The 22979-nt window shown below is 41.4% G+C and overlaps 1 protein-coding gene across 1 annotated transcript in view; it reads left to right on the forward strand.

Annotated features, from left to right (window-relative positions):
• The window catches only part of LOC135195296 (ethanolamine-phosphate phospho-lyase-like), an 82234-nt gene that overhangs the window by 18352 nt on the left and 40903 nt on the right, over positions 1–22979 (forward strand). The window contains 1 exon segment of the mRNA XM_064221555.1: positions 4363–4523. Coding sequence (XP_064077625.1) covers positions 4363–4523 — 161 coding nt within the window.

Raw genomic sequence — 22979 nt, forward strand, 5'->3', positions numbered from 1 at the left:
TATTGGCATTTGGCTCGTGGTAGTGGTCTCACTCGCCATAGTATTCATACCGACACCCTCTGAGGGTGAGCGAGTCAGTTGATACTGACCTTTTTTTCTTATTTATTTATTCTCTGGTATGTGTTAGTACATTTACCCTAGAATAATAGATTAAAGGATATTTCGCGCAGCGACACGAGCTGAGCCCAGAAATATGAGAATACATAAAATATTATTGGATACTGTAATGTATAACTTTTTTAAAGAATCACAGAAAAGATGCATATTCATTGTTTTTATTTTGTAAATATACTAGCCGTCAGCAGCCTGACATCACTCAATTAGGTATGCCGACGTCGGTCCGAATCTGATTCCCGTTTCATGTCCTTTTTTTTTTCTACTGACATGTCATAGTCAGAATGCATTGAACATCCAAAATTGGCATATATTAATAAATTACTAAATTATATTGTATATGTAGTATACAGTATACTGAAGGCTAGGCTACTGTATTTGTATAGATACGATATATGTACCACGACATCGTCATCATCATATTCGCGAGGCTAACTTGTTAAATGTTATTCAATTTCTCTTTTTACTGAATTGTCATAAGCCAATGTGTATTGAACCTAGAGAATTAACTGTAATTAATAATTACTATGCCATTTATGTATAAAGTATGCTGTGTAGTGTAGGCTAGGCTACCCTATATGTAAAGATGGTACTGATTACCCTAGTGTAGGCTAGGCTAGTATAATGTTCTTATGAAAAATTAACATGGGCCATTTACGTCCTAATTGATCTCTCTCTCTCTCTCTCTCTCTCTCTCTCTCTCTCTCTCTCTCTCTCTCTCTCTCACTCACCCAGATAAGAGAATTTTTATGGTACATGTAGTATGTATATGTTGATTAATATTTTCAAATAATAATAATAATATAACTAATTCACATGTGATAGTATTTTAAAGAAATACAACAATGTTTCCATTTTGCTTTTTTGAATAAGGATAACACACACTCTCTCTCTCTCTCTCTAATCTCTCTCTCTCTCTCTCTCTCTCTCTCTCTCTCTCTCTACTCTCTCTCTCTCTCTCTCTCTCTCAACAATATTTCCATTTGCTTTTTTGAATAAGGATAACACTCTCTCTCTCTCTCTCTCTCTCTCTCTCTCTCTCTCTCTCTCTCTCTCTCTCTCTCTCTCTCTCTCTCAAAATCAACTAAACAATAAAATCCAAAATAAAAAAGAAACAAATAAAGAAAGGAACAAAGAACATGAGGTGAAGGAAAAAAACAAGCCATCACCGCACTATGGTATGTCAGCAACGAAAATGCAACCATCAGCTCCAAGATACAGTTCAAGAAACAAGAACTGTATATACGATGCAAGGGGATGGTGCAGATACGGAGAAAATTGCAGATTCATACACAAAATGAATAATTATGATGAAGGAAGATCAAATATATTGGAAAAGTTGGATTTTTTAAAGTCAAAATTTCTGGATATGATTACCCATATTAACCCTTAAACGCCGAGCCGGTATTTCCGAAAGTGTCTCCCGTATGTCGGCAGCATTCGGGAGTGAGCGCCAAAGCAGAATTTTTTTTTTTGTTTTTTTTTTTTTTTTTTAAATCACAGCATGCTTAGTTTTCAAGATTAGAGTTCATTTTAGCTCCTTTTTTTGTCATTGCCTGAAGTTAAGTAGGCAACCATCAGAAATGAAAATATCATTATACATATAAATATTGATAAATCGTGCTGTGAGAAAAAGCTGTTAAAGCTTATGAGTTAATTATTTTTTCGTTGTATTGTACACTAAATTGCGATGATTTTGGTATATAACAATTGTAAAATGATCAAAGCAACATCAGAGAAAATATTTTATCACCAATATTGAAATGCATGAATTTGTAACGCGTGGACGTAGTTGTTTTAAAAAAATTCACCAATTGTTTGCTAGAGATTCCTGTTTGTTGCAAAATAAAGGTAAATGTCGCTTACAATTGCAGTTTTCGATCATTTTGGTCAAGTCAAAGTTGAACTGAAGGTTGAAATTTTGCCACGTATCATAATTTATATGAAAATATTTCAAAACTGATAAAAGCTACAACCATGGGTTGTTTATTGTTGTACATATTCTATATAAAATTATGCACATTTTCATATATAAAACTTTATATAACGGCTAATATAAAACGGTGCAAACATTACGACAATATGACAAAAAAATGTCAGATTTTTTCGGAAGAGTTACCGCACGGACGTAAGGAAAAATTTTTTTTTTTTTTTTTTAATTACACCATAAATCGAAATAGTGTGCTAGAGACTTTCAATTTGTTGCAAAATTAAGGTAAATGATTGAATATTACCAGAATATAAGAGTTTTAGCTTACAATTGCGTTTTTTACATTTCAGTCGAGTTAAAGTTGACTGAAGGTTGAAATTTTGGCACTTATCGTGATTTATATGAAAATATTTCAAAAATAATAAAATCTACAACCATGGGTTGTTTATTGTTGTAGTCTATATGAAATTGCACACATTTTCATATATAAAACTTTATGTAATGGCTAATATAAAACAGTGCAACATTACGATAATCGGACGAAAGAATTTCTGATTTTTTCGCAGTTGCCGGGCGGACTTAAGGAAGGTTTTTTTGTTTTTTAAATTCACCCTAAATAGAAATATTGTGCTAGAGACTTCAAATTTGTTGCAAAATGAAGGTAAATGATTGAATATTACTAGAATGTAAAGAGTTTTAGTTTACAATTGTGTTATTTGACCATTTGGTCGAGTCATATTGACCGAAGGTTGAAATTTTGGCACTTATTGTTATTTATATGAAAATATTCAAAACTGATAAATCTACAACCAGGTTGTTTTTGTTGTATTCTACATGAATTGTGCACATTTTTTATATATAAAACTATGTAACGGCTAATATAAAACTGTGCAAACATTACGACAAGCGGACGAAAAATGTCTGATTTTTTCAGAAGAGTTGCCGCGTGGTCTTAAGGAAAAAGTTTTTTCAAAAATTCACATTATCGAAAATAGTGTGCTAAAGACTTCCAATTTGTTGCAAAAAATAAAGGTAATGATTGATATTACTCGAATGTAAGAATTTTAGTTACAATTGCGTTTTTTGACCATTTCGGTCGAGTCAAAGTTGACTGAAGGTTGAAATTTTGGCACTTATCGTTATTTATGTGAAAATATTTCAAAACTGGTGAAAGCTACAACCATGGATTGTATTTTGTTGTATTCTACATGAAATTGCGCACATTTTCATATATACAATTTTATGTAACGGCTAAAATAAAACTGTGCAAACATTACGAAAAATCGGACGAAAAAGTTTTGATTTTTTCGGGAAGAGTTACCGCGCAGACATAAGGAAACGTTTTTTTTTTCATAAATTCACCATAAATCAAAATATTATGCTAGAGACTTCCAATTTGTTGTAAAATGAAGGTAAATGATTGAATATTACTAGAATATAAGAGTTTTAGTGTACAATTGCATTTTTCGACCATTTCAGTTGTCAAAGTTGACCGAAGGTTGAAATTGTGGCATATCGTTATGTGAAAATATTTCAAAATTGATAAAATCTACAATCATGGGCTGTTTTTTGTTGTATTCTACATGAAATTGGGCACATTTTCATATATAAAACTTTTAACGGCTAATATAAAATGGTGCAAAAATTATGTCAAAGTGACGAAATATTTCTGAGATGTGTCGCTGATGCTTTTTAGTGCGAGAAGAAAGAAATTCGCACTTGCGCGCCTACGTAACGATTATAAACAAAACAACGCCTTGATCCATGAACTCCCAGCATCCCCCAAGGCGCATGATTCAAAGTTTTTGCCTAGTAGGCCTATAACTATTTTTCCGCGAATTTTAAAAAAAACTTTTTTTCCTTGACGTTTAGTACGTCAGTTTGGCACCCGACAGACAATTTTCGTCAACGTTTAATATGTCCAATCAGCGTTAAAGGGTTAACTATGAAAACTACAAATTGATTAAAAATTTGTCATTGTTATTGAGATTTTCATAAAAAAAGAAATAAAAAACTCCAAATTTTGTTTAGGCTCTTGGAGCCATGTTTGTTTTGTCACATTGATGTCGTAACCCTGAAATATGTCTTAAACCCGGAAATAATTTCTGATTAATATATTTGATAATCGCTCTTTACCTTGGAATGTTGTAAGCCGGAGACTGCTGTAATTAGGTTATGAGCATCAATCTTCTTGTTTACTTGTTGCCTAGTTGGCTTGAAACTTGTGAAGCCATAAGGCACAAGTATAAGATGTTAGAATCTATGTAATATGAAAATTAAAATATCTCATTTTTATATTGTTTTGCTTCTTTTTTCAGTTGGCCACTGTCACCCACATGTTGTCACCGCTGGGAAGATCAATGGCAATCTTGTGTCTTCACAAGGTTTTATCAGTGAACCTTTACAAAATACACCAAACAGCTTATAATAATTTTCCAGTTCTCTTAGTGTTTGCTATCTGGTAAACTCAGGTAGTATTGTATGCTATACTATAGTATAGTAGATGTATATATGTACTTACAAAGACATGGAATGTACAGTAGCACCTAAACTTAATGTTATGGACAGTCGGGTGGTTTGTCTCCCAGGACTTTTTTGAGTACAAAGACCGTCATATAGCCTTTCACAGTACAGTATCCTTGATCAACTTACTTAGTTTACAGTGTACAGAAATTCCATACAACGCAGTAATTGAAAGCCCATCCTTACCAGTATTTTGTAATTTTAATTCAATTTCAGAGAACTATATGTAAAATTAATAGCTTCTAAATACCCATACAACACTGCACTATACACTTTGTCCTAACAAAATTGTAGCTAGTTGCCATAGTTCTATGGTTGTGGTATTGATTGTGGTACTGTATTGATATTGATTTGTAAAAGATTTAGTAGATAAATATGAAGCCTGCAGAAAATTTTATGTCAGTTTATATAAAATTAATTTTATTCTGTACTGCAGAAATTAGATTTTAACTGTCGTTTTGATAAGTTAGAAGATTATGAACGTAAATTCTCTAATAAAAAGAGGATGTTGGGTGGAACATTGTGTGTATAATTGCAAACTTATGTACTACTAAGGGGTTGGAATGTCAATAAATTAAGTGTTTTAAAACAGGATAAGACTAAAAGTTATGAGCAAGTAATGGGTTTTCTTGTAGTTAATTATTTAAGAACTGCCACACCTCTCTCTCTCTCTCTCTCTCTCTCTCTCTCTCTCTCTCTCTCTCTCTCTCTCTCTCTCTCTCTCTCTCTTTTCTACTGCTAGTCATGATTTTGTTGAATTGTCCTGGGATTGTTGTTTTTCGTCACTCCTAAATCTTACCTTTGTAACCCTACCCTCATTTGTTATACTTTCTCCCAAAATGCATTTATAAATCAGTCACTTTCATTCTTCCAACATCAATAATAATATTCATTACTTGATTTCCTGGTTTTCATGTACCCTGATAACTTAGTCTCCCTCACATTTATTTTCAACATTTTTTTTCAAACATTTCAGACTGTCACAAGTTTCTGCAGGGTCTCTTCACTATCTCCAATCAGTATTTTATCATCTGCAAGTATCAGCTTTTCCACTCTTCATTCATTTTCATTTAATTCCTTTTCTTTCACTTCAATGCTCCAATTCCTTTTCATTCATTTCAGTGCTCCATCTAGAAGACAAACAGCCTTGGAGATGTGTACACCTTGACTCAGCTCTACTTTTACACCAAACCTCTACTCTCCACATTCTTTGCTTTTGTTATGAAAAATCATAACAATCACTGCTTGTATGAAAATTTATATCATGAGATATTTGTTAGGGCCTAGATATTATGTTGGGCCACATGTACCATGTGCAGCTTTTTCACTTTACTTTCAGACTTCACACAATTGTTTCTTAAGAATTTTTATGAAAACCTTGTTTCCACATAAAAAACACTTACGTTTCTGAGTGTTCTATGGTTGTTGTTACATTTTTGTCTGTTTGTTATAGATTTTGTACATTCTGCTTCCTTTTCCAAAACATTTACTTTTTTTTCTTTCCTGATCATCTTGTTTATTTGTCTTGCTCTATCAGTAAAAATCATGCCATTCATGTTAACCCACTAAAACTCTTTTACAATCATCTTTGGCATTTTACCCCATACATAGATCGATAATTTCTTTTTTTTTTTTTTTTTTTTTTTGGAGCTTTTCCTTTTTTCAGCCTCCACATTATTATAAGCACTCAGTTTACATTACTACTGCTGTACTGTAGCATCAAACCTGCATTTCTATCAATTCTGGTGTCCTTCACCCTGGATTCAACCTCTTAATCATCATTTGTACATCCTCAACAGTCACTTCATAAGCATTCTCAAACTTCAATTTAGCCTTTACTCATGCTGTGGTACTAGCTGTATCTTAGAATTTTAGTAGTTCATAATTCCTTCCACTTTTGCATTTTCAAGTGGAGCATATTTTTTTCATCCTTTTTCTCCTTTTAATGCTCTTCCTTTAAACTTTCTTATCTAACTCACTTGTTTTAGTTATGCTTGTTCCTTATGTTCTGTATGGATATACCGTGGCAAAAGTTGGTCTGGATCTTGAATACATAGTAAGGTAATTAACCAGCAGCAAATGAGTTAAGAGTGGAGCACAATCCACACTCTTGACTCATCAGCCACTTTTTCCTTCAGCTGAACTGCTATTCAGATGCTTTCACCACTGCCGGACATCTTACATGACTACTGTAGTTGTTGCACTTAATTTCCGACTTGTCTTTTAGTAAAGTGTGATATCCTTGTATGAACGATAGACTTGATGCTTTTTCTGTGAGGAAGTTTGATCATCAGTGTTCAGGTTGTGACTTATGTTTTGTTGTTAAGTCCTCGTAGATATTAACCCTTATTCTGTATACTCTTTTTGAGGACGAGTACTATATGCTATCACTGAACCGTGTATAGTCTTTGTTACCTTCTGTATAGAAGTACTGATTTTAGAGGAAGAAATTGAATAAAATACTGATGGTGTCTTCTGGGGCAACAATGGTACTGATCCATTACCACTGGTTTGGTCCAGGATGGTATGCTTAGACTGGATGATGACCAACCTGGATGCTCCTGGGATGAGATTTGATTTTGGTGGCGCGATGGCTGTTACTGGTACTTTCGTGGAATGTTTTTACAATTCCATATCTGCTACTTTTTAGCTAACCACTCTGTAGCATCCTAATGAGACTAGAGAGTTAACTGAAGATGCCTTAGCATTTACAGAACTCAACTGACACTTCTGCATTAGTAGTAGCATCCTCTGTTGATGCTTTTGCAGCTCCCATTACTCTTATCTGTCCATTTTAGAATGCCTTCCTCTACTCAGTCCTTGGTGGACCTGATAGAGGTTGGAGAGCTTATGGTCAAAGAAGCATGATGTGTTATGTCCCGCCTCTCCTCCTCCTACGCTTGCCTCTTAGGTGGTCCCCACCTCTTGAGTGGTGGAAGTGTAAGGAAGGAAGGTCTGAAAGGCAACCCTCCACAAGAACACTAAGAAGTCTTTACAAAGACATTTGTTCTTTTTGGAGTGACAACTATGTATCTCTGTACCTATTTACAGGAACAGATGACCATGGTTAAATATGGTCACAAAATTTCTCATGTTCAATCTCCAGTACTCACACATGCTTGTTCCTGATTGCCTTCTCAGGAGAGGAGGGCTGACCCAGATTCTTCCTGTGCTCAACCCCTCCCCCCACAGAGGTGGAAAGGAAGAGTCCATGTTCCCCCACACTATCAACTATTCTGGTTACTTGAAACTGGATGAGTAAGCCCCAGACATGTTTATGACCAACTCATAAGCTTTGTACTGTCCCAGATTGTCTATGGTCAATACTGCAGAACACAGGACCAGAAGTGCAGCTTTGTGCTCACTTAGATGGCTTCCTTTTATGTATGCCCTCCAGTTATTGTTACGTTTGCATTGTAAGTTAACCTTAATGTCTCCGTATACTAGATCACAACCACATAGGTCATCCTTCAAAAATCTTCTATGATGGCGAGGTTATAAATATACTTCAAGGACTCTTCTTTGGTACTACCCGATTTCTAGCATGTGATGTTCTTAAATTTTAAATGTATAATCAAGGGCTGAGATGCTTACTTGTTGGATTCCTAGGCAAAAGGAGCATGGTCCATGTTATCTTCTATTTACCCTAATAAAGTGATTCACCTTCTTTCCTTAATTTTTCATTTTATATGCCATATATTTCTGCGCATAAGACAACCTTTAAATCCTAAAATTCATCCCTAAAAATTGAGGTTCGTCTTATACTGCAGTTCTAAAAATCAACCCTTGAATTCTAAGATGTGTATCGGTAGGCTAGCCTCGGCGCGATAACCACCAACATACATGAAGATTCACATTATGATATAAACTGATGATAAAGGTCATAAAACCATTTTTATCTTATATATTATTGGCATATCTTCATAACGAATAGCCTATTTGATGAATAATTCTATATCAATGAAACCAACTTTTATCTATACAACCTCAGCTGAGAAAATGTAAACATTGAGTTACGGTTGCTCTCACAGCAACCTTTTATCTTTCGGTAACCTTTCGGAAATTTTCAAATTTAAATGATAGTGTAATTACAGGAGTAATAACGTTTAGGCTAACATAATATTCATTTTCATTAAAAGTTTCTTTCATCATTTATGACAAAATTGATTACATATGCCACCATCATAGGGATTTCAGTCTGGTTCTGGTGAGTTGACTTCAGCTTCGTCATTGCTATCATACAAATCATCTTCGGTACCATCCATGGCATTTTTAAAATTATTTTATGACACTTTCTGTTTGCACGTTCCCCTGTGTTTTTATAACAAAAACTCGGCGAACATCAAGTGAGGCAGCATGCAAAGCTGTTTGTAACTGTTTTGAACAGTTCAGTCAAATGAACGATAATTGTGTACGAAAATTAACGTTCATTATAGTATTGTTATTATTAGTGTTTTTTTGAGAATGGCAATGAAATGGGAACAAAAACGATGGTTGGTTTCCCTTTTATGGTGATGAAATGGTACGAAAAAACATGATATTAGAATCGGTTTTGTTGAACCTAGCTTTGATAATTTACGAAAGTTCCATTCAACAACTAAAGACAGTGATGATGTCAGTAAAATGCAATCAGCTGGTTATTTTAAGACTATAAACAAAACCAGAATGCAAATGGTGCATCATTGCTCTCTTCATATATTGTAATACAATAATACATGCAATTTGATTAGATACAGTAAAACAAGTTTTATTAAAATTATCATTATTCTTACAAGAACTATTATTCGACTTTTGCAAGTGGATATCTATCAGTGTAACAATCTAACCGAGCGAATAGTCTCCTCCTCCCTCTCTCTCTCATCCCTTCCTCCTCTCTCTCTCTCTCTCTCTCTCTCTCTCTCTCTCTCTCTCATCGACTGTAGTACTAATGATACTCTTCCATCCTCCAGTAAAAAATTCCAGTTTTTAGAATTCTGGATGAAGCAATTGTAAACCTGTATTGACATAAACAACCGAATTGAGAAGCAGCTGATTGCTGGCATCATTTACCGTAACTATCGAGTGCTTATTAAGTAGTTCTCCGTTAAAATTGTCAAGTTGGTAAACCCTGCTTATTCTCAGTGGTGGCTTCCAAAAGTAAAAAATAAAATGCATTTTTGTTCATCCCACATGCAGTGGAGATCTCAAGAAACAATACTAGTAAATTAAAGCTGCAGGTTATAGCCAAGGCTGAATAAAAACAAATAATGACCAGCGTAAGTGATGCTCGGAACTGGAGGTATCGCACCTAATGCTTATACAATGAAGTAATATGGGCATGTTTTCAACCAAACATTGTTAATTTACGAGAAAAGATATCTCCAAATTATATCTCTTCCAACTAATGGAATGAAGATATCGATAATACTCAATTGGCCGTGATTTTTAGAATGTAAATAATATAAAATGCAAATGGTGCATGAACATGATGTTTATATGTACTCTGCAATACAGTAACAACATTTTAATAATAATACTGTAACTGGGTATAACAAGCAAAACAGCCTTTATTTAAGTCATTATTATGAATAAGATATAGTTCACTGTTTAATTTTTGCAAATAATCACTTTTCTCCAAGAAACATTTCAGTGTTGTAATTTAGAAGTCGTCTTATACTACAGATATGAGATAAATCCATGAAAATTTACTGTGATTTTTAAACTCGCCTTATCTAAAGGTCGTCTTACACACGGAAATATACAGTTAGTAACTTACCAAGAACGGTGGTACCTCTTTTGTTGAAGGATTCTTATGTTGAACATTTCAAGAAAATTTTGTACTGGTATTCTCCTACTTACGATGGGGTTAGGTTCCGAAAAACCCATCGTATAGTGAAAAAATCATGTCTCGAATATAGCCTAGCCTACACTTGGGTAATCAGTACCATCTTTACATATAGGGTAGCGTACCCAACACTTCACAGTATACTTATAAATATATACGGCATGATAATTATTAATTTCAGCTAATTCTCTAAGTTCAATGCATATTTGCTCATGATAATTCAGTACTAAGAGAAATTGAATAAAATTAACAAGTTAGCCTTGTGTGCAAGTTGATAGATACCATGGTAAATCGGACTTAGATTCAGACCAATATCGGCATAATTGAGCGATACCTATCAGTCTGCTGACGCATACATATAATTATTGAATAAAAGCATAGCAATATGCATCTTTTCTGTGAATAAGAAAAATCATACATTACTTTATCTTATTATAATGTATTTATTCTCATATTACATATTGTATCATAAAATACTAACAAAGCGGTCAGTGTTTTAGGTTGGAAAATGGCTGATGGCGAATACGAGTTTATTTCGTCGTATTTAACTCAGTTCGGAGCGAATTGTTTTGCATCTGGTTAGCATAAAAGAATATCTAGATACTTTACTTATATGAGACAAGGTCATCTTTCCGTTATAAGATGTGTTAATTTTAAGTCGAAATATGAATTTAATGTCTCATTGGGAACTAAATTATTTTTTTCGTTAACAGATTGCTTTGTGGGCATGTTTATTATGTAAGGAAAATTATGTTATTCCGTTTGCTATTTTCACTTGATTTCTTCGTAGTACAAGCTTTACCATTACGTTACTTATCTTTTATCGGTGTGAAAACAGCAGTAAACTGTATTCTTTCAAGACCTGAAATTTTTATTAAAAATGATTTCTTCTCCTTCTAACTTCATCTACAGTTGTGTTTGATCGGATAAGTTTACAGGAGTTGTATCTTAGTTACTTATGCACAATAACAGTCATTAGCAGCTCAAAAAGTGTTCTCAGCTTCAGCTACAACTTTGTTTAAATTTAACAGTAGTATGTTTCCTTGCTGATCTTTGATCTATGAAGGGAACAAAAGTTATTACCTAAAAATATATCAGTCCTACATACATAACATCATTTATAACATAAGTGTGGTAATTGTTTACTATCGTACGATGGTTGAAATACAAGCCACATGGATATTGTTATCAATTCGGTTGTACTTGGCAAAATGTTGTTTCTTGTTCGGTTGTTCATGGCTTCACACATTTACCAAATGAGTAAAACGTTAAAACAAAACTTTCATAATTCTTTTTTGCTGGTTTTTTTTTAACTTATGTAACTAGAAGATGGGATAAAGTTAGGCTATTGTAATTTGGTTTCTGTCTTGCTGCCTTGTTGTACACTGCTGGGCTGCACCCATTACGAGTGTAATTTTAAAATATTTTCAAACTATTGTCGTATCAGTAGTAATTGCTAACCCCATCGTAAAATCGGATTATTTTAAGACGAATGCTCGCACTTCGAACTGACCGATTATCTTGTTTATACTTGTATTCGATGGCCTACTGTGTCCTACAAGAAAAACTGTATGAACATGTTTTTTCATTTACAATATATATTTTAATGATATCTATATTTGATTAAATAAATAAAAAATTAAGCATTTTAATATAAAATTTAGCATAAAAGATTAACAAAAGCCTACATCACGCCGCACTTGACATCACAGCATAGCTGGACTTTGAAACTGAATGAGGGACCGTTGATATGTTGAGGAGAGAAGGATAAGAGAGAGTTAAAAATATTACCTTGTACGTAAAGGCAGTAACAATTCACATAAAAAAGGGGATTTCACAATAACTTTAACATATGATAATGAAAACAAATGCAATACAGAAACAATAAAAGAAAAAAAGTCTTAATTGAGCCAGTGTTCGATGCACTGAGTGAGACTGTATAGTTTAACCATATTCAACAAAATAGTTAATGAAAGAACAAAGCTTTTCACAATAAAATTTAGTATACTAATCGACTAACAAAATAATTTGTCATTGCTAACAAAATCATTTGTCACAGCTAACTTAAGATGGAGGGAGGGAGCATTTATATTTTGGAGGAATAATGAATGAATGATTATAAGTTATCATGCGTTGTGATCTTGTTGAAGAGAAGAAAAGACAGTAAAATCTTTAATATAGCTATATGTAGACAGTAAAATCTTTAACATAGCAATATGTACATACATAAAAGCAATACCAATTCACATAAAAAAATTAAATGTTATTTCACAATGAATTTAACATAATGAATAAAAAGGAAAACAAATGCAATATGTACAGTAAAAAAAGAAAGAAAAAAAATCTTGCTTGAACCAGTGTTCGGTGTGCTGAGTGAGATGATAGAGAGGAGAGGAGAGGGAAGACTGGGGTCTGCTTCCTATTGACTTCTCAGTTGAACTGGGATGATTATTTGCCTGTTTCTTTCACTTACACTCGATTTGCCCAAATCACTTCTTTTTGTTATGGTAAGGTATCTAGTGACAATTGCTTTTCACAATTTTTTACCACTGTAAAAGTAACTCTGCTCCATAATAAACACAAAAAGTTATTTAATCTCTCTTTCCTTTACTTACTTGCATTCTATACTTATTACATGTTTGCAAAATCCTCATGTTTATTTAACTTCAAATCTTGTACTATCGATTCTTTTGATTATCCTTGTGAAATATGAATAAAATTTATTTTATCAACCTCTGCCTACTGTGACCATTTTGGTTTCCTCAAAGGGATCTCGTCTCTCCTCCGTCCATCCCCCACCCAGCCGTGCTCCATTTTCACCAAAACAGTTCATAATGTTAAACATGGAAACAAAAATTTTGTTTTTTCTAAAAATTTTACTTCATGTAATATACTGTTTTATTCATTTACACTTGATTTAACTTTTAAACACATTAATAATAGAAAAAAAAATCTGAAAGGGGGGGGACTGTTTGGGTTGGCTGGAACGAATTATCTTGATTCCCTTTATTTTTTAAGGGTATTTTTGTTTCATATTTTGAACAGCCTTCTGGAAAAATTAAGTTCGAAATCTGAGTTTCTAGTCTTGGCAGATAAAAAATGTTGAAATTCATGGTGGTAGTGATTCTTTTGTTTTAAGTTTTAGGTAACTAACCCCACCCACTTCCGGAAAAGGAGGGAACAACTGAGCGGAGAAGACCAAATTTGTTTCTGCTGCTTATGACGATAGTTGTGAGCAGCAGTGGTTTATTTAATTCTATCTTCATTGCTTTTGGTGGATTGTCTCGAAATTGGTGAAGTATTTTGTTTTGGTAGCCATTCTGCACTTTAGGTATACGTATGTGTAAAATTTTGAGTAGTATATATTGTAAAATATTTACTTAAATTTACTGAGATCGAAGATGCAGTATTTTTTTGGTTTATACACATCTTTTTCTAATATTTCTTTGCACTTTTTGTTGCAAAATTACAATTATAACTGATATACTATCATGACAATTTTATCCCAGTTTTTACCGATGGATCCAAAACCAGTGCAGGTGCTGGTTTTGGCATAGTTTTTCCGTCCTCTGAGCGTAGTTGAAGGCTCTCAAGTAATGCATCTGCATTTACTGCAGAATTATATGGAATTTTAAATACTGTTAAAAAAGTTTTAAAAAGTAGTGATAAGAATTTTACTGTGTACTGTGACTCTAGAAGTGCTCTAGAGTCGCTAAAAGATTTTTATTCCAGACATCCAGTAGTTTTAAATATTCTAGAATGGTTATTTTTAGCTAAGCGGAGGGGTGGGGTTTGTTCCGACACGGCATACAAACCTTCGGTCCTTTTACAATAGAAAGGTTACTAGTGGCACCTGGATAGGTCGTAAGCTTTCGAACAAGGGGTTCGGTAGTTAACTGCTTGTCCGACAGGTGCGCGCGCGCGACTGGGAGGTAAACAATCACTTTTGCTTTCGGCCTCACAGCGAGTGGACGTGTGTTCTGCGCGCTCTGCCTGCTTCTTTGTCGTTTGACCTTTCCTTGTTTGTATGGTTGTGTTCTCTCTTTCTGTGAAGATTATTGTAAGTACAATCATTTCTCTTGTAATTATTCATTTATTCAAGTGAATATTGTGATCGATCATGGATTCTCCGCGCCCTGCCACCATCCGGCGATTGTGCCCGGGAACTGAGGGGCGTAAACGCAGTAAATTCCGCTCCTTCCCTGAAATCGATCCTCATGTGCTATGTGCTCGGTGTCAGGGGCGTGAGTGTACCCGCGCCGAGCCTTGTGATGTATGTGTGTCTTGGTCGGAGGCGCAGTGGGGCATGTACGAGGGTAGGAAGAAGCGAAGGCCGGCAAAGGAGTCGTCGGAGAGCTTTCCCGCGACTCCTTTGGTTACGGACACTTCATCTTCTTTCCTGCCCCCAGCTCAGCTCCCACGGTTGGCGCCTTTCCCTGCGGGGGGGGTTTCCAGGTCCTTCTCCTCACCGATCTGTCGAGTGTGGAGGAGGGCGCTGACGACGTAGAGTTGTATTCTGGGTCCTCTATCCACATTTTCGTCTACACCGCGCGGACTGGTAGAGGCTCCTGCTAACCACCCGACCTTTGCTTCCTCAGGTGCTGCTGCTGCGAGGGACGACCTTGGACAGGTGTGGGCATCGTTGGGCTTGCAGGGCGTGCCGAGTGTCCAGGGGCTGCTCTACCATCTAGCTGGCTCTGTTGCGGTCACGCATGCCACGGTGACCACCACTACCACGACCTTGTCGACCCCTGGCTATGCTTCGCCTCCTCATCTGGTGTATTCCCCGCATGCGGTGTCTGTAACACCAACTTCATCGGTGCAGGGGCCGATCGCCGTACCACGGGGGAGTGTGATGCCACCGCCACCTGGGTTTGCCGTGCTGCCTCGACCAGACTTCGTGTGCCCGAAGAGCTCGCCCCTGGACCTCCCGCCGGTACCAAGGATGTCGGTGTCGCTGGTCCGTCCTCCTGGCTTGACTGTACCTCCTGCCATACCTGCCCAACCGCTGACGAGTGATGTGATGTTGCCGACCACTGCTGCCGTTCCTGTACCCGTTCCTGCCGTCTCTGTTCCTGCTGTTCCTGTGATGCCTGCACCTGCTGATGTCGTTCCTGTTCGTGGCGCCGCTGCTCCCGATGTCGGTCTGTCTGGACAGGTGCGTCCGGGCCCTGTTGCTTCGGCAACAGCAGCCCCGGCTCCGCCCTGGATGGCTGACTTGACATCGGTCCTGAGGAAGCTGACGAAGAAGAGGAAGAGGAGGAAGGTGTCGTCGTCGTCTTCGTCGTCTTCTTCGTCGTCGTCGTCGTCTGCCGCCTCTCCCCCTTCATCTTCTAAGGCTTCACAGCCTAAGAAGAAGAAGGTTGCCTCCTCCCCCCCCTAAGAAGTCTCCTTCGGGAGCTTCTAAGGGCCCGTCTCGCTCCGGTGAGACGGGGGGGTTCGCCCGCTGGTCATCCTGCTCCTTCGGGAGCAGGGCCCGTCTCTTCTTCCGCAAGGAAGAAGACTACGGGGACCAGAGGGGTGTCGGCTAACACCGGCACTTCCTCGCCTGGTGTCAGTGGTTCTGCCACTGCATCAGGTTCCGTCTCGGCCTCTCGTTCGCGAGAGGTACCGAGTGTACGGTCGCCTACCAGCGATCGTGCAGCCAGGAACCAGACCTCTGAGCCCGCTCAGCGTCAGGTTCACGGCACGGAGCGGAAGACTGGTGACAGCCGCTCACGCGACTCTCACCAGACCAGCTCTCGCTCTCGCGGCGACCAGCTGGCTACCCGGGCTGACGTGACAGTCCACGACCCGCCACGGGCTGAGGCTGGGAAGAGGTTCCCCCCTCCCCCCCCGTTCGCCAGCAGCGACGTGACGTGCCGTGAGGACAAGCACCGGTCTCACCGTGACAGTGGAGCCTGCAGGTCGCGTGACCGTCGCTCTCACAGAGAACGTTCGGGTACGGCAACCAGCACCAGCTCTTCTGACACTCGAGATCGGGGCCGCTGTGCTCAGTCCAGCCGTTCTCCACAGCGAGACGGTTCGACCAGGCCTGCAGCTCGATCGCCACCGCGGGTTGACGATCGCCTGCAGCCCTCCAAGCCTGCTGGTTCTGCCAGCGAGCGAGGAGGGAGCGTCAGGTCTGCCTCTCCCGTACCTTCAACCTCCTCGGGCTACACCGGGAGGAGCGAGGTATTGAGGAGTGATCGTGAGGGGTGCGCCCCTCATGATCCCACCACGACGCCCTATGTGCCAGGCACGGTTCTAGGACCAGCCAGGATGTATGCGCAAGTGGCTGGAGGAGACCGAGAGGGGTCTGTCGCTGTTGCCCCCCCGCCCCGAGGGGAGAGGGTCTCGGGAGCTGCCTGTTTGAGGGACTGGACGCCTACTCCTCAGGATGCAGTGACTCCGGAGATCCAGAGGAACTTTGCCGAGGTAATTGCGCTGATTCGTCAGCACAACGACCTCAGGGAAGGGTCGCCACTCCCACCTTCCGAGCCCACGTCCCGGCTCGAGTCGTTCTGGGGCCCGAAGAGGGAACCCAGACCGACGGTGGGATTGCCGCGATCGGAGCTCGCCGACTTGGTTCTGGACCAGGTTGAGTCTCTTGTCTCCGGGCAAGACGGCTCTCTCAAGTCCGGCAGGTCGAGCAAGGTAGAGCAAGCTACTTCCGACCTCCTCTAATGCGACAGCGGCGTTTCTACGTGCCGTCATGAACGAACCCGATTTTTGCCGCACCCAAACAGGTAAACCCGGAGTTAGCCAGGCTAACACCGGGGGTGTCTCTGCAGCAGCTCCTGTCAGAGAACCTATGGTTCTCGCAGCAAGAGGCACTTGGCCTGGAATCCACTGCCATGGCAGCTTTCCAGGCCGTCTCCTGGATAGACCTGTGGTCCCTCACAGTGTCTAAGGTCGCTACAGCCAATCTCCGGGGGAATCTCTCCCGAAGAAGACTCGGCCTTCAGGAGGCTTTTGCCAGTCTGGGGGAAGAGCCATCTCCTTCCTAGCCCACCAGACGGTAAAACCTGTGGGCCAACCTGGTACTCCGACGTAGGGACGCTGCCTTACTCGAGTATCCAGGGCGGCTGGGCGTGAAGCGGCATGAGGGCTTCTTTATGGACCTTTACGGAGTTCCTCATCTCTCTTCCCAGGAGAGATGGTGGACGCTGCGGTGGACAGACGGCGCACTGATGACAGTGACCGTCTGGTACACCAGGCAGTTTCGAAGGCTTCTGGGCAGCCTCGAACTGCGGCCAAGCCAAAGAGCTCGGCTAGCGCTTCCACGGTGGCTAAGACGGTAGTCACGTCGAAGCCCCGTGGAAAGACTCTGTCTTCTTCGTCTTCTGCAAAGGGGGGCCGTAACCAGCCCTCCTCCCAGCCTTCCTTCTCGCGAGGAGGGTCTAGGAAGAAGTCGAAGAAAGGGGGGAAACGCTAGGGACGGCGTTCCCCCTCACCTGCTGCCGGAAGTGGGGGGGTGCCTGGCCAGCCATTGGGCAACTTGGCAGCGCTACGGCGCCGAGACCTGGATAGTAGATGTCCTTGGGAGGGTATCTATTACCCTTCGAATCTCGGCCACCCCTCACCTCCAACCCGGTCCAACAAGCATTCATACGTTCCAGGCTCTTCGAAGGCCGTAGCATTAAGCCGGAGATACAGACCATGCTGAGCAAACGAGCTGTAGAGATCGTCACGGATCAGTCACCTGGCTACTACCGTCGACTTTTCCTGGTGGAGAAGTCTACAGGGGGCTGGCGCCCGGTGATAGATCTCTCTCCCCTGAACCGGTTCGTTCGCCAGACCCGGTTCTCGATGGAGACGGCAGCTCCGTGCTCGACTCCATCAGGGAGAAACGATTTCATGCTTTCAGTGGACCTGAAGGATGCGTATTTTTCCAAATACATACCCATCCATCAGTCCTCCAGAAAGTACCTCCGCTTCATCCTCGACGGGACGGTGTACCAATTCAGGGCACTTTGTTTCGGTCTCTCAACCGCCGCACAGGTGTTCACGCGAGTGTTCACTCTGGTGTCTGCTTGGGCCCATTCGCACGGGATACGTCTGATGAGGTATCTCGACGATTGGCTAGTCCTGGCGAGCTCCCGCTCACAGTTGCTACAGGACAGGGATTGGCTACTCGAGTTCTGTCGCGATCTGGGGATCGGTTGTGAACTTCGAGAAGTCCGATTCTCGAACCCAAGCAGAGGATGAAGAGACCTGGGTAATGCTGATCGACACGGTAGCAGGGCGAGTCTTCCCCGCAGACTCGCGAATCAGCAGATTCAGGGAGGCAGCCAACCAGTTCCTGTCTCGGCAGGAACAGGTAGCTCAGCGATGGCAAGTCGTGATCGGACACCTGTCGTCACTCGAGAAGTTAGTCCCTCACGGGCATCTTCACCTGCGGTCTCTTCAGTGGAGACTAAAGGAGAGTTGGTCACAGGCAACGGATCCCCCGAGCTTTCCAGTGTCGCTGACACGGAGGTGAGGCAGGACCTAGCCTGGTGGCTGGATGACAGGAACCTCTTAAAGGGAGTGCCTCTACGCACTCCCCCCCGAGATGCAGCTGTTCTCAGACGCATCGACCGAGGGGTGGGCGCACACCTGGAGGAGTTGCTGACTTCAGGAGTGTGGGACGAGCACGACAAGCACCTTCACATCAATGTACTGGAATTCAAGGCAGCGTTTCCTTTCCTCGGCGCTCTCCATAAGAGTTTTCAGGACCGGGGGGGGGGCTTGATGGAACACTTTCAGTGGTGTTGATGTGCGACAACACCACGGTGGTGGCTTACGTCAACAAACAGGGGGGCCTAGTGTCTCTCCCGTTGTACCAGTTGACTCTGCAGGTGCACGAGTGGGCCGAGACTCACTCAATAGAGCTGTCGGCACGCTACATTCCAGGGAAGAGGAATGCAGTAGCAGACAAGCTCAGCCGTCGGGATCAGGTGATAGGGACCGAGTGGTCTCTACACCAGGACGTGGCGGAAAGGCTCTTCGACCTGTGGGGGCGACCAGTCGTGGATCTGTTCGCCACCCGGCACAACAGAAAACTTCAGGTTTTCTTTTCAGCCGTGCCGGACCCATGGGCAGCTGCAGAGGACGCTCTTCCAAACATCCGTGGGGACAACATCTTCGCTTACGCCTTTCCCCCGTTCAGCTTGATTCGCAAGGTGATCAGTCACCCCGAATCTCAGGATGATCCTGGTGGCTCCCAAAAGGCCCCAGGCCATTTGGTATCCGGACCTGCTGGCTCTTCTCGCAGGAGAACCGAGAGAGATTCCCCCTTGGCACAACCTTCTCGTCCAGCCACACGTAGAGCGGTACCACCAAACAGTCCAGTCCCTTCGTCTTCACGGCTGGCTGTTATCCACCATCTCTTGCGAACGAGAGGCTTTTCTCGTAGCGCAGCAACAGAGATGGCTGGAAACGTCCGTCAGTCCTCTGCAGCTGTGTACCAGGGGAAGTGGGCCGTCTTCTGTGGTTGGTGTCGTAGACGGGGTATATCTCCTCTCAGAGCCACTCTTCAGCAGGTAGCGGATTTCCTCGTTTTTCTTCGCCGAGAGAAGCTCCTCTCAGTCCCCACAGTCAAAGGATATAGAGCCGCCCTGGCACTAGTCCTGAAACTGAGGGGATTGGATATCTCGAACTCGTTCGAGATCTCCTTGCTCATGAGGAGCTTCGAAAGGTCTTGCCCACCCAGGGAACTCAGGCCCCCTGCGTGGGATGTGACTCTCGTCCTTAGGAGTTTGACTCGAAGACCCTTCAAGCTACTCCGAGAGTCGTCAGACAGGGATCTGACCCTCAAGACCCTCTTTCTTGGCTAGGCCCTGGGCATCGGTGAAGAGAGTAGGGGAACTTCATGGTGTGTCTGAGGTTTCCTTCGAGTGTAAGCGGACTACTCCAGGTGGGATGGGGATCTGTGACGCTCGATTTCGTCCCAAACTTCGTTGCGAAGACTCAGAAACCTTCGGTCCCTGACAACAGGTTCGAGTCTTTCACGATTCCTTCCCTAATGGACTTCACCGATAATGATGCGGATGAGATGCTGCTTGTCCTGTGAGGGCGCTACGGCGCTATCTGAAGAGAACTTGGCAACCTCAGGCCTGAGTGTCGAACGACCTCTTCGTTAGCACCGGGGTAACCAAGAAAGAAGTATCCAAGAACACTCTTTCTTTCTGGCTGCGTCAGGTCATCAGGAGGGCGTATGAGGCTGATGGTAGTGATGACATCCGTACGTCCTGTCCGAGAGCTCACGAAGTCAGAAGTATTGGCCCCTCGTTGGCGTTTCGTAAGAACTTCTCCGTGGCGCAGGTCCTGAAGGCAGGTGTCTGGGCTAACCAGACCACCTTCACCTCCTTCTACCTTCGGGATATTGCCCACAGGTCCTTGGATACCTTTTCCTTGGGACCCGTGGTGGCTGCTCAACAAGTTGTGTAGCTAACCCAGACCCTCGCAGGCTGAACAGCATCGAGTCCTGGTGTGACTGTGCGGATGGATGTGAGAATGAGTGAGTGACTGGCTTCTCTTCCCATCTTTTCCTCCTCCTCTACCGTTGGGCAGAGGGGTTAACGGTCGTCACTACGTGGACTCAGGGACGAGATGCAGGTGAGCTATATGACAGAGCCCCATTCTATCCCTTTCACTAGGGATAGGAGCATAATATCCACCACTTCCTCCTACAAGGGGGGGAAGTGGATGCCAACAAGAGACAAACCCATGACTTTATATTTGCTCCTGTACAGGAACAAGTTCTTACATTGCTGGTACGAAGAGACACGCTTGCCTCTCTCTTAGTACTTGGTCCAGAGGTCTGACCATTGATCCTGCGGTGCACACCCCGATCAATCAGACAGAGGCTTGGATCCCTCCCTCGCTCTTACGACCAGGGAGGCATTCCAAGGTTGGGCGAACACCAGTCTGTTCACAAAAGACTCAGATTCCTCCCACCAAGAAGTGAGTCTTCCTATTGTAAAAGGACCGAAGGTTTGTATGCCGTGTCGGAACAAATGACAATTTGTCCAAAATTGCATTTTTCCTAACTATACAAACCTGAGGTCCTTTTACACATAGTCCCACCTCATGCCACCCCTCACTCTGCAGTTTTTGCTTGGGCCAAAAGCAAAAGTGATTGTTTACCTCCCAGTCGCGCGCGCGCGCCTGTCGGACAAGCAGTTAACTACCGAACCCCTTGTTCGAAAGCTTACGACCTATCCAGCTGCCGCTAGTAACCTTCCTATTGTAAAAGGACCTCAGGTTTGTATAAGGAAAAATGCAATTTTGGACAAATTGTCATTTTAATATTGAATTTTGTTGGGTTCCAGCACACGTTGGAATATCTGGAAATGAACGTGCTGATGCAATTGCCAAAGAGGCTGTTTCTTGTATTGAGCCCAGATCATTTAACCTGCCTTGCAGAGATTTATATACTCCAATTAGAGAGATGCATAAAGTACTTTGGCAAAATATTTGGTCAAATTTAACTACTAATGTAAAAATGAGAACAATTGCACCTGCAATCAATCCTTGGCTGTACAATTTTATGCCTAGAAGGTTTGAAACGGCTCTGTGCCGCCTGCGTATTGGACATACTAGGCTGACACATTCCTACTTGATGAGTCGTGATCATGAACCATACTGTGAGGATTGCCTGGTTCCACTGACTGGTTGAGTGCCCCAGTTTGGTGGAACAGCGCAATCAATATCTACGTTATACTATGGGAAGGAGAATAATGTTTTTAAGTTGTCAAAAATTTTAGGAGCAAATGGGATTCTTAACATGACTGGGTTGTTTGGATTTCTTTTTAACACTGGTATTTTAGATAAACTGTAATGCTTGTGTGCGCCTTGCTTTTATTTTTATTGAAATGGTGTATATGTGTGTGCACATGTACGTATGTGTATGTGTGTGCATGTATGTATGTGTATGTATGTATGTATGTATGTGTATGTATGTATGTATGTAATAATTTTTTTTTATATATATATTTCTTTTTTATATTATTTATTTTATAATTACCCGTATCTTTTATCTTATATTTTTTAAATAATTCTGTTTAATTATTATTATTAAAATTTATAGGGTCTTTTTATATATAGTTCGGCATCAATGACCTAGTTGTCGCGATGCTAGATTAATATAGTATCAATCAATCAATCAATTTACGAGCAAATTTATGAAAAGACATCATGTGAGAGGTAGAAGCTGTACATGCCCCCTTGAATTGATACCGTGTAATATTGATGCTCAACATGAGTGAATCCATCCACCACCCAAACCTGTTATTGCAACTCATATGAGGGGTCTGTCCATTATGGGTTAATTATATCACATTCAAATAAATAGTATTTAAACTATATGAATAAATAACTACAGGCAGTCCCCAGTTATCGGTGGGAGTTCCGTTCTTGGAGAGGTGCTGATGAGCAAAAACCACCAATACTGAAACTTGGTGATTTATGACGCCGATAAGTGGTTATCGGCGCCATAAGCACCATTATAGCACCTCTGTTAGGTATGGCACAGTAACTCATTATTGGCACTTTATGGCGTTGATAACCAGAACTCAACCCGTTATGGCACCATAAATCACCAATTTTTTGGCACTAGACAAG

The sequence above is a fragment of the Macrobrachium nipponense genome, chromosome 16 (assembly GCF_015104395.2).
Source record: "Macrobrachium nipponense isolate FS-2020 chromosome 16, ASM1510439v2, whole genome shotgun sequence".
Taxonomy (NCBI): Eukaryota; Metazoa; Arthropoda; class Malacostraca; order Decapoda; family Palaemonidae; genus Macrobrachium; species Macrobrachium nipponense.